This window comes from Pyrgilauda ruficollis, unplaced genomic scaffold (genome assembly GCF_017590135.1).
Source record: "Pyrgilauda ruficollis isolate IOZ18807 unplaced genomic scaffold, ASM1759013v1 scaffold228, whole genome shotgun sequence".
NCBI lineage: Eukaryota > Metazoa > Chordata > Aves > Passeriformes > Passeridae > Pyrgilauda > Pyrgilauda ruficollis.
This window is the reverse complement of record NW_024522317.1, coordinates 274,471-286,367: the sequence shown is the minus strand read 5'-3', so window position 1 is coordinate 286,367 and position 11,897 is coordinate 274,471. Positions and strand designations below refer to the sequence as shown.

Below are 11,897 nucleotides of genomic sequence, written 5' to 3'. Positions count from 1 at the left end.
TCTTCTCTGCAGAAACCAGCAACAGGACCCGAAGGAACGGCCTGAACCTGCGTCAGGGGAGGTTTAGGTTGAACTGGGGTCCGAGACTCTCGGGTTCAGGAAAAGACTTCTCCAGGAGAGTGGTCGGGCACTGGAACAGGCTCCCCAGGGCAGGGGTCTCAGCTACAAGCCTGACGGAGTTCAGTAAACGCTCGGGCAGCGCAGGTGTGTGGTTCCTGTGGGTTCCTGCACGGAGGCAGGGCTGCCACTCGCTGACCTGGCGCTCCCTGCCAGCTCGGACTGCTGCCTTCGCCTTGCGCCGAGCTTTGTCCGTCCGCGGCCACCCCCTTCCCGGCGCGCGCCCCCTCGGCCCCGCCCTTCCCTGTTGCCTTGGTGACGGCTTTTCCCGCCAATCAGCGGCGAGGGCGGGAAAGGCGGCAGTGGGAGATGGCGGCGGCCATGAAGCGGCGGCGCGGGATGGAGCCGGAGCCGGAGCCGGAGCCGGAGCCGGAGCCGGAGCCGGAGCCGGAGCAGGGCTGTCTGCGGGCCTGGGCCGCCCACAGCCGGGCGCTGGTCGGGCGATGGACGGTGCGGCACGTCCTCTTCCTTCCCCCGCCCCCCCTCCCCGAGCCGCGGGGCTGCGGCCGGAGCCGCTGCGCAGCCGGGCCGGCGGTAAGTGCGTCCCTTGCAGACGGCGCGGTGCGGCGGAGAGGCGCGGCAGGCGCGCCGGCAGCTGCGAGACGAGTTCCGGGAGCTGCTCCGGAGCATCCGCGGTGAGTGGCGACCGCTGTGCCCCGCCTTCGCCTCCCGCTGCTGTCCGGGCCGGAAGCGTGGGGGCGTGGAAGCACCGGCTCCCCGACGGCTCTGTTTACCGGGATGCAGCTCCGGTGTCCCGGGGCTGGAAACAAACGCGTAAAAGCGGCGGGGTGAAACGGTTCCCCTGCCCAGTGCTGAACGGGGCCTGCAAAGGAGTTAATGACAGAATCATCAGGGTTGGAAGGGATCTCTGATCACCCAGTGCAACCCCCCTGCCAAGGCAGGGCCACCTGGAGCAGGTGACACGGGAGCACATCCAGCTGGGGTTTGGGTGTCTCCGGAGGGGCAAACTCTACAGCCTCCCTGGGCAGCTGTTCAGTGCTCTGCCACCCTCAGCATAAAGTAGTTCTTCCTCAAGCTGAGGTGGAGCTCCTTGTGTTTTAGTTTATGGATATTGCTCCTCTGGTTTCAGCTCCAGTATCCCAGTGCTGGAAACAAGCCAAGGTGAAATGATCTCTGTTGCCCCATGCTGACCTGGGCCAGCAAAAGGGTTACTGTCCAGCCTCAGACTGCACCGTAACTTGCTGGGCAGAGCTTTGGGGTTTCTGTAAAGCAAAAGTCAGACAGATGTTTCTGTGGGAAGCCAGGGAAAAGGCTCTGACACAGGTGTGGTGCAGGGAAAGCCCAATGTGAGGCAGCTTTACTTTCAGTTTTCTCAGCTCCTCAATGCAAGAGAGACACAGAACTCCTGGAGAGGGTTCAGCAGAGGGAAATGAGGATAACTAGGGGAGTGGAACATCTTTCCTACAAGGAAAGCCTGAGCAATCTGGGCCTGTTCAGTCTGGAGCAAAGGTGACTGAGGGAAGACCTCATTAATACCTGTGAGTGTCTGCAGGGAGGGGTCAGAGGATGGACCAGGCTCTGCTCGGTGGTGCTGAGCAGCAGACACAAGGAATGGGCAGAAACTGACGCACAGGAAGTTCCACCTGGACATGAAGAATAACTTTACCCTGGTGACTGCACATCGGAACAAATTTCCCCGAGAGGTTGTGGAGTCTCCCTCACTGGAACTACTCAAAAACCATCTGGATGCAATCCTCTGCCACGTGCTCTAAGACGGCCCTGCTTGAGCAGGGAGATTGGACCAGATGAGCCACTCTGGTCACTTCCAGCCCTACCCATTCTGAGATTCTGTGATAAGGAGAGAGACACAGTGTGTGAAAGGGTGGCTGTGTACTGGAGCAGAGCAGGCTGTTGATGCTCTTCTGGGAGAGCTGAAAGGCCTAATTCCTGGAGGACTGCAGCATGGGGAATGGATGTCTAAAGCAGTGTTGGCACCTGGCGTGCTGACACGTGCTGTCTGTCTGGGGCTGCAGTTCCCAGGTGGCTAAATCGCACCACAGTCACTAAAACCTTCTTGCCAAGCCACTTCTCTTGTCGCCAAGCCAGGTGTTGCCACCTGAGCATGGACAGCTGTTTATTCTTAGCCAGCTGAATTTCTTGTTGGGTTGGCTGTGCCCACAGGGCTGCCGGCTGCCCTCCCTGCCCTGCCTCTGGAACTCACTGTCCTCTACAACTCCCTGCTTTTCACTGTGGGAGCATCTGACTCTGCCATCAAAGAAGAAGCAGAAGGAATACGCCAGGGGCTCCTCAGGGGTAAGGATATGGAGGTTTGTTTGGGGAGTTCCCAGGGTCCGGAGAGCACTCTCTTTCCTCTGGAGATACTTGGTGACTGGCTGAAGGTGTGGGAACTGTGAGCAGACACTCCTAGTTCTGCTAGGGAAGGCCAGAGATGGGGGAAACTGAGAGGAGACATGCCTGGCTCCACCTGGAAACTGTGGGCAGGCACGCCTGGCTGCACTTGGAAAGGCTGGAGATGGGGGGAACTGTGAGCAGACATCCAGGCTCCGCCTGTAAGAGCTGGAGGTAGAGTGGCATGTGGCCAGGGACAATGTGCAGCTGCCTGCCTGCAGGGATGGGCTGGAGGTTTCAAGGGAAACAAGAGTTTTTACTGTATAAGGTGCCCAGTCTCTAGCAAAGTTTTAGTGACAGTAGAAAATTACTGTTTTCTTTAATTATGGTGTGCTAGCTTCAAAGAAAGCTCACTGAAACAGGCTGCACTTCAGAGGTGGATCTGCAGTGTTGGCACATGCTTACCTGAGGGCAAATGACTTCAAGAGGGCTCAGCAGAGCTGGAGTCTAGCTCTGAGTTGTGCTGTGTGTTGTCTCCTGAGTGTGCTGCTGTCAGCTCCACTCTCTTAGAGCTTGTTTTCCATTGTGCTGAGGCCAGGCCAGCCCTGCAATCCCATTCTTTCCATCACTATGAGGAGCCTGTGCTTGCTTGAGGCTTTCTCTCCCTCTTGCATCCAGAGTGTCTGTTACAGGGCACCAACGCATTGTCTCACAGCTGTCTTTTTGCTTGGGTTTTTTTTTTTTTCAGTTCTGGAGGTTTGTGGGGCCTGCGGTCAGGATCTTGGCACGGAGGAGCTGTGGGAGAAGGTGCTGCAGGAGGTAACAGTGGAGGAGCTGCAGGCACCTCTGCACCACCTCGGGGCCCTGCAAGCAGCCTGGTGGCTGGCAGCCAGCCAGCTGGGAAGTGTTGCTGGCCTCTTCCAGCTCCTGAGCACTGCTGAGGTAACTGGGCACAGGCAGATGCCAGCAGAGCTGGCATAAATACCATGTTTGTCATAAAACTCACTCTGCAAAATGCTGTTGTGGCACTTGGACAGCTGAACCCATCAGTGCTGCCCAGTCAGCATGACTAATCCGCCCCGTGGCATCCCAGCATAGCCTGATGGCCCTGAGAGTGTTAATGGAATAACAGAATATTCTGCCTGCGTGGGCCCTGGACCTCTGTGTGTCAGACAGGAGACTTGGGCACACTGGAAGAGGGCTGCAGATGGACTTGCAGACTCTGTAGGGAACAGCAGTGGGATGCAGAACCTTCCCTGCTGATCAAAAGGCTGCTGATGGGTCCTGTTTTTCTGAATACACTCCAACAGCTCTCTGTTGCATGCCAGGCGGCTCTGGAGGTGCACCCCACTCTGAGGTGGGGAGGTGCTGCCCCAGGGCAGGCAGGAATCACTGCAGTAAGGGGTTGTTGCTGAAAGGAACAGATGGTAGGACATTGCTCCCTAGTCTGCTCCCACTGCAGGGAGCAGTGTTGAGTGGTTTGGTGGGACCTGTTTCTCTGTGCACTTCGACCAGTGTTTCCTGCTTCCCTTCAGCATTCCCTGCTCTCTCTCCTCTGTTCCTTCACAGGACCCAGGAGGAGCTCACTGCAGTGAGGGGCAGAACGAACTCCTCTCCATGATCAAGGCATGGCAGGTCCCTCCAGAGGGGGCCTCCCTGCCCCTTGTACAAAGCGCCAAGGACCTGAAAGAAATCCTCTGCACGGCAGCAGCCTTCCTGCAAGGTTTGTGGGGGGCAGGAACTCAGGCCAGCATAGTCTCCTGCTGCTGTGTCCCAGGACCACTTTCCCTGCCCTTATCCTGGTTTCTCTTCCCAAGCAAACTAGCCCTTGGGGTTTTTCGGGCTGTTCCTTTGGGAGAGGTTCTGGGCTGAGCCTCTGAGTCTCATCCTTTACATTCCATATTCAAAAAGCTTCCCTGCTTTTCTTTTCCCCAGCTCATCCTTTCTCTGCACTATCACAGGGTTCCTCTGCCTGTCTGGGACTGTATGGGAGGTGTCTGGGCGCTGCAGTGACCTTAAAGCAGAAGGCTGGCAGGGAATTTATGAAGATTTTCTTTTCTTCTGGAACTTGTCTTGTTGCAAGCATGTTGTTCCTGTCAGACTGTGTGCTGCAAGAGCCACACAAAGCTGTTGTGAGACTTTCTAGCCCGGTGTCACAGCAAGCAGTGGATCTCCTCTGGCTGCTGTGTTCCATCCTGGATGTTTTCTCTCCTTTACTGTTTTGACAACCCCATAGCAGCTCCAGGGACAGCCAGCCCTGCCTTGCTGTGCTTGGGCTCCTACAGGGCCTTCCTGCCAGGAGGCAGGGCAGGAGCTCTGGCCCACAGAGCTGGAGCCAACTAGTCAAGGGTGGTACCAGCACTTCCAGCAGGGAGGTGGCAGATGTGAGTGTGGTGCTGCTATGTGAGAGCAGCCTCAGAGGGAAGCCTGAAAAGGAGACTGAAGAAAAGGCAAATAACAAGTTGTAATAAATATTAATTAATTGATATCCCAAAGCATCCTGCTGGGAAATGACCCAGATGTGCTGAAAAAATTCTGAAGTTCTGTGTGTGCTTCCCTATCTACACTGCTGTCATTGTGGATGAATGTAGAGGTGAACCTGTCCAGCACATGCCCCCGTCCTAGTTCTGGGCCAAAGGAAGCATCTTGGGCTTGGAAGCTGCTGTTATTTCTGCTGGACATTTCCACTGAGTGGCTTGTTCTCTTGCAAAACCACTAAAGCAAAGATGGCAGCTTGGCATTGTCGGGCTGTGCATCACTGGGTTTGGAGGGGATCAGGCAAATCCCTATGGCTCTGGGAAGAAAAGGGTACCACACTTGTTTGGGGCCAGGTGGGACACAAAAGTGAGCCGCAGAGCCAATATGTTGGGTCTGTCCTAGGGCTGCAGGAGCTGGAGGCTGGGAATTTCCCCACTGCCCTCTCCCTCCTTCAGGAAGCTGCAGGAGGATTCTGCTCCAAGAATATCCTGGCCCAGATCTACACCTGCCTTGGCTGCTGCGCTCAGCAAATGGTAATGACAGCAGAGAGGGGAAAGGCAGCTGTGGGGTGGGGAGGCTCAGGCTCACAATGCCTGTGTGATCCAAGGCCTCTCAGGGAGGAAAGACCTTGAGCAGAAGTTGCCCTTGTGGCCCCAGCCTCTTTGGACAGGCTGCAAAATCCATGACAAGATTTTGGCTGATTGCAAAGTGTAGCTGCAGAGAAAGAAGCTCAAAAACCAACCTGAGGAGGGCTGCTTTTGGCTAAATTGCTGCCCTGCTTAGTGGGGATCTCTTGGGGAAGCAGAGCGAGAATCTGGGTCCTACCAAACAGTAAAGACTTCAGCGGGATGTGCTTTCAACATGCATGTCTTCCCATCCACCTAGGGCAAGCCTCAGACAGCCCTTCAGCACCTGAAACGGGCCCTCCAGGTAGATTTCCAGTGCCTTCCTGCCCTGTCCCACGTGGCAGCAGTGTACCATGAACTGGGAGAGACCGATGCTGAGCTGCAGGCCCTGACCATACTCTACGAGGTTTGTCTGGTTCCTGTAGTTCTGGGATGAGTTTTGCCCAGCAGAGTCTGCACAGAGCTTCAAAAGCAGGCTTCTTCCTTTTTGGGGGCTGTTTGACCCTGGAAGGAGTCCCCAAAATAGCATGGTTCTGCCTTCAGCAAGTGAGCAGGAAGGAGTCCAATGAGATCTGAAATTCCTGCTCAGCACCACGTTTGGATGTGGCAAGACCTTGGGTCCTAGTTCATGTTCGTGGTGGCTTGGGAGGTTATACTCTCAGGTCAGAAAGTATCAATCTCTTAGTAAAGTATGTAATAGTACAGAGACTTTTAAGGGCAGATTTTGGCTGCAGTGAGGCAGAGTGCATTAGCTGTGTGAACCTGCCTGGGAGAGGTCACACAGAGCAGTAGACCCTGAATTATCTCTTCAGCTGTTTGAAAACTGTCAGATACATACAGAGAGGAGAGGGAACTCTTTCCTTACAAATGGTCTAACTAGGTCTGAGGCTGCAATGGGAGATGGTGTTCCAGGCAGCTCAGCTAAAAAACTGAGGTGACCTGGGTGATCTTGGATATCTCCTGGTGCCATGTGGAGAACAGAAGTCTGCCTGCCCTTGTGTGATTCTCATGGCTCTTGCTGGAAGCCATTGTGAGAACAATGTAGTTGTGCTTGTGAAGTGCAGCACTTCTGCTTGCCTGTGTGCATCTCCATATGTCAGAAGTGACAAAAGATTGCAGCTGCCTGAGACTTGACCAGTGTGGTGTTGATCATCTTTTCTGTTCCTGTTTCACAGGCTCTGGGAAAAAACCCTCCAGCAGCTGCTTCCTCTAGTCCCCATTTCCTAATGCAAATAGAGCTGCTTGTCCACACACCAGTACTCACTTCCCTCCTTCGCCATCGCCACCCCTCTGAAGTGAAGTACCTTCTGGCACAGCGGTGTCTCCAGGATGGGAGGTAACAGTGCCTCTGGTCTGCTTGCACCCTGCTGGTTTGGGCTCTGCAGTTTTCCCTGTGCTCCTGGAAATGATCCAGTTCAGTGCTGCTGTTGTAGGCCTGCTCAAAGCATGGAGATTGTGAACAGGGCGAATATGGTGCAGGGGGAGAGACTGCGGGCTGGCAATCCAGGTTTCACCTGGCTGATGGCACTTCTCCTTCCACCACATGTCCTGTTCCTGTTGCAGGGTGGCTGATGCAGTGGAACATTACCTGGATTTTCTGTCTCTCCTTCAGGAGGGGCTGCAGCAGCAGGTAGGTGTCCTGGTAAAGAGCTCCCTTGGTGACTTGGAGGATGAGGGTTGGAGGAATCCAAACTGAGTCCCAAGGGCTGGGCCCAGGCATCAGCCCTGGACTCCAGGCTTCAGTGTCTAGTTTGAGATGTGAAGGAAATGAGATAGGGGCTGATGTAAGGGAAATGAAGTGGGGGCTGGCACCCCCGACCTGTGGCATGTCTGCCTTTGGATTCACACCAGAGGGCACTCACCTCTGCTGTTTGGAGAGACAGTTTCCCCTTCCCTCTGGGGAGCAGCTGTCAGCCTGATTTTGGATGTCCTCCACTTCCAGAGGAGGGACTTGGTGCCTTGACTCTGCTGAGCTGTGAGTGCTTCCCATCTTCTGCCTGCTCCACCAGGCTCCAATGACTGTGGGAGAGGCCTTGAGCTTTGCTGGGCAGCAGTTCCATATTCCAGTATGCACAGAGTCATGCTGCTTGGCAGAGAACTCTGCACTTCTGCACTGATGTCACTTTTGCTCCCCAGGTGCCCCTGGATAGTAGCTCAGCTCTGCCCAGGATCCCAGAGGTGTTTCTGGAAGCAGCATCTGCCTTGGAGCAGGCTGGGAGGCACCAGGATGCCATAACTGTGTGTGAGGAGGTCATCAGCCAGACAACTGACCTCATTCCACGGGTGTTATGGGTGGAGGAGAGGCTGGAGCAGCCGGAGTCCTCGTTGCCAGGGGCAGAACTGGCGGGTGCACTCCTGTCCCAGAAGAAGGAGAGCCTGTGCTGCCTTGCCTGGAGAGCAGCTGGATACCTGCACCAGGGCTGGGCATGGGCCAAGCTGGGAGAGAGCAAGGAAGCTGTAACACAGTTCAGCAGGTGATAAAGCCTTGCCGGGAGAAGGGGCCTCCCAGCAGGCAGCAGTGGATGGTGGGGCAAGGGCAGGACACAGCATGGCACTGGGGCTGCCCCGATAACTTGGCACTCCTGAGAGCCCAGGAGTGGCTCCAAAGCTCCTCTGGCCTCCCACCCACAGGTGCCTCAGTGATCTCCTGCGTGTCCAGCTTCATGGGTCTGGCATCAAACAGACAGGTAGGACACCACACAAGCGGGACGTGTGTGGGGCCTTGACTGGGTCAGGATCTGTGTGCTTGGCAGCAGCAGGTACAGGGCCAAGGTGGTGGGCACGGCATCACTCTGGCAAGAGGCAGTTGTCCCAGGGTACAAAGCTCTGGGCCATGCTGAAGCCTCTGAAGAGACTGGCTGTTGTTTTTTGGAGCAGAGTTTGGCCTTGGCTCTGCCTCCTTCACTGCCTAGGTAGCAGTTAAAGGGGCTGTGAACTGGAAATCTTCTCCAATTCAGTTTTTGGGGAAAAGATACGTGCCAGTGGTGCAAAGGGACAGCCAAAGGCCAGGCTGCTGCTGAGGCTACTGTTCACCACAGCCATGTAACATTCTGGGCTCTTGACATTCTTCACTCTCCCCCTCTGCTGCTTCCCGACCTCTTCCGGCCTGGCAGAGAGGCTGAGCTTTGCCATCTGTCTCCAGAGCTGGAGGATGAGCAGCCCAAAGTAAAAGCTTGGCCTGTCCTGACTGCTAACCTGGCTCAGCCTGCTGGGAACAGGGAAGAGAATGTCTGGAGGATGCTGTCTTCAGGTGTGTGTGTCTTCCTGTGGCAGAGAATCTCCAGCCAGAAGTGGAGGTGCTCCAGAAGATCAGGTTGCTCTCTCTCATTGGGCGAGGTACGCAGTTCCTGGAGCTGGGGAGGAACAAAGAAGCCCTGTTGGATTTCCAGCACAGTTTGCAGATCTCACCAGGTAACAGGCTCATTTTGGTGAGGAACACAAGGGATTTCCACAAATTTGTCCTGGGCTGCTTTGCTGTATTCAGCAGGAAGTTCTTATGCTTTATACCACATTTATTCAGGTGTCAAGAACAACAGTAGGGCCACTAGCAATGTTACAAACAAGAGATCCTTCTGTGGGGCCTGGTCAGCTCACTGCCATGGAGAAACAAACCAAAATTATTGTCAGAGGAGTGTATCAGAACCGTGACAATAATCTGTGCCCTCAGAGAGCTTGGAAACTTCCCGCCTCAACCCCAGTTTGGCAGCAGCAGGTATAGGAGCTGTTCCTTACCTGAGGAAGCAGCATGTGCATGCCTGGCAGTACAGAGGCCTGCAAAGGGAGCATTCACGTCTTGAGCTCAGCCATGGCTAGTGCAGCTGACAGGGCTGCTCTCTCCTGTTGAGTGCTCTGACATGCTGAAGAGGTGTGAGCTTCACCAGGATCTGTCAGACCTGCTGGTCCCAGTCGTGTCCGTGGCTGCTCCCTCTGGGGGTGTGGACGTGCCTGCAAGGAGAACCCAGTCTGTGTGCAGAGAGAGGTGTGGCAGGCTGTGCTCCAGGGCTGATGCCATCTGCCTTGGCTGCCAGCCCTGGGGTTAATTAGAGCCTGTGACACAGCCAGGACAGCCTCCTCCCCATTACACCACCTCTCCTTACACTCACTGACCTCGTCTGGCTTCTCAGCTTCTTTTGTAATACCCTGCAACCCACAGCAGTGCTGAGGACCCACTCCTCCTCTGCTAGGGGCTGATCCTTCTTCCTGTCTTGCAGGTGACCCAGCTGCTGCCTCCTACCTGGTGCAGGCCCTGTGGAAGCTGAACCGGAAGCAGGAGGCGGCTGCTCAGTGGCAGAAGTTCTCGCAGAGCTCCCCTGGAGAGGATGGGCAGCAGCAAGGGCAGGGAAGGTGTGTGGGGGGGGGTGAGATCTCGGCAGTGCAGTCTGTCAGGCTGTAAGGGCAGCTGAGGTGTCTGAGGAGCTTCCCCTGATGACTGCTCCAAGGGCCCGCAGGCTGTGGCTCTGCTGGGACTCCCTGGGGCACAGAAGAGGTGACATGGAGCCAGATGGGCAGGGCAGAGCTGCAGGCAGAGCGGGGGGACCTGCAGAACAAATGTGTTAGGGCATGGCAAAGCAATGCTGCGGTCCTCACTGCTGCCATGCTCCCTTCCCTTTCAGGCCCCTCCCTTTGTACCTGGCTTCATGTCTGGAGCAGGCAGTGTTCCCTGACAGTGAGCCTCTTGCCAGAAGCATACAGGATTACCTCAGGGCAGCAGCCCACGACACCTCAAGCTGACCTGGTTATGCTCCCCATACCCATCTGCTGAGGTCTCCCTGCACTTGGCTGGCACAAGGCCTTTAAGAACTCCTTCAAGACTCAGGATTACTCTGTGATGAAGCTAGATTCCCAAAGGACTGAAACAGAATAGATCTCCTTTTCTAATAAAAACCTCAACTCAGTTTAGCTTTGGGTTTTTCCATGCTCTTTTTCCAGAGCAAAATGTTGCAGTCATGGCCTTGACACTGCCTCCAGCTACTGAGAGCCCATGGGCTGTGTGCCCTGGATGTGTGAGAGATCAAGGGCAGAGGTGCCTTCATCCTCTGTGCCTTGTGCATGGCAGGGCTGGTTCTGCACTCAGACTGCCCTTCCTGTGCTTTGTGTACCAGCTCTTTGCTCGGTTGCTGTGCTTTGGAGCCCAGAGAAGTGGTTTTGTCTGAGGTACACAGCTCTGGGGTCCAAATTTCACAATGCTGCACTAGCAGCAGGGTCCAGACCCACACCTGTGGCCCTGAGGGTCGGTGCCAATGCCATAGCTCCAGGCCCCCCACCCTCAGGGGTGAAGGAGCACATGTCCCTGCCCCGTGTCTGGTGGAGCTTTTTTTGGATGAGGAAGGTCCCCTGACCCCATTACCCAAGCCTTTGGCAAGCCTTGCCTCCCACAAGAAGGAAGGGGTGCTTGGGAGCTGCAAGGCGAAGGAGTGAGGGGGAGGAAAGAGGGCATGACAGAACTCTGTGAGGTAGGAGCTGCTGCAGCCTCCTGTGAACGCTGGAGGGACAGACAGGGGCTTTGGGTGGGCTCCGACCTGCAATTCCTACAGGAAAACACCTTGGCATATCCTGGGCTGCATCCAGAGCCCCGTGGGCAGCAGGGCAGGGAGGGGATTCTGCCCCTCTGCTCTGCTCTGCTGAGACCCACCTGGAGCACTGCATCCAGAGCTGGGCTCCCAGCACGGGAGGGACAGGGACCTGCTGGAGTCAGCCCAGAGGAGGCCACCAAGATGATCAGAGAGCTGGAGTGATGAAAGGCTGAGAAAGCTGGAATTGTTCAGCCTGGAAAAGCCCTCAGAATTTCCATCCTTCAAGGGGCCCCAGCAGCGCTGGAGGACTTTTGACAATTACATAAAGCGACTGGATGAGAGATAACTGCTTCAAACTAGCAGAGGACACGGTGAGATGCAGTATCAGGAAGCAATTTTTCCGTGTGAGGGTGCGGAGCCCCGCACAGGTTGCCCAGAGCAGGTGTGGCTGCCCCTGGCTCACTGGGAGCGTTCGAGGCCGGGCTGGCTGGGGCTGTGAGCAGCGCGGCCGGGCGGGCGGCCGGTGCCGGTGTCCAGGGCCGGGCAGGGCAGGGCAGGGCAGGGCGGGGCCGGGCATGGCAGGACAGGGCAGGGCCGGGCGGGACGGGGCAGGGCCGGGCAGGGCGGGGCAGGCCCGGCCCCTCCGTGAGGCCGCGGCCATTCCCTCACCACGAGCGGGAACGAGGCTGCCGTGAGTGGCGGGAAGAGGAGCGCGTGCGCACCACGCCCCTTCCGATTGGCCCTGCTCTCCGGAGCTGCCCAATCAGTGGCGGCTGTGGAGGCGGGACTTCCCTCCCGCATGTTCCCGTCTGTGGCTCTTCGCCATTGGTCGGGCGGCAGCTGTCGCTCGAAG

At 56.4% G+C, this 11,897-nt stretch overlaps 1 protein-coding gene across 1 annotated transcript; it reads left to right on the top strand.

Moving 5' to 3' along the window:
* Positions 1-426: 426 nt before the first annotated feature.
* Positions 427-10,402, top strand: FANCG (FA complementation group G). Its single transcript, XM_041468704.1, has 14 exons — positions 427-567; positions 671-752; positions 2,260-2,391; positions 3,176-3,369; positions 3,997-4,150; positions 5,308-5,438; positions 5,791-5,937; positions 6,707-6,867; positions 7,095-7,161; positions 7,668-8,005; positions 8,163-8,218; positions 8,805-8,942; positions 9,743-9,875; positions 10,145-10,402. The coding sequence occupies exons 1-14, from the start codon at positions 427-429 to the stop codon at positions 10,260-10,262; spliced, it is 1,992 nt and encodes a 663-aa protein (XP_041324638.1). The 3' UTR covers positions 10,263-10,402.
* Positions 10,403-11,897: the final 1,495 nt, after the last annotated feature.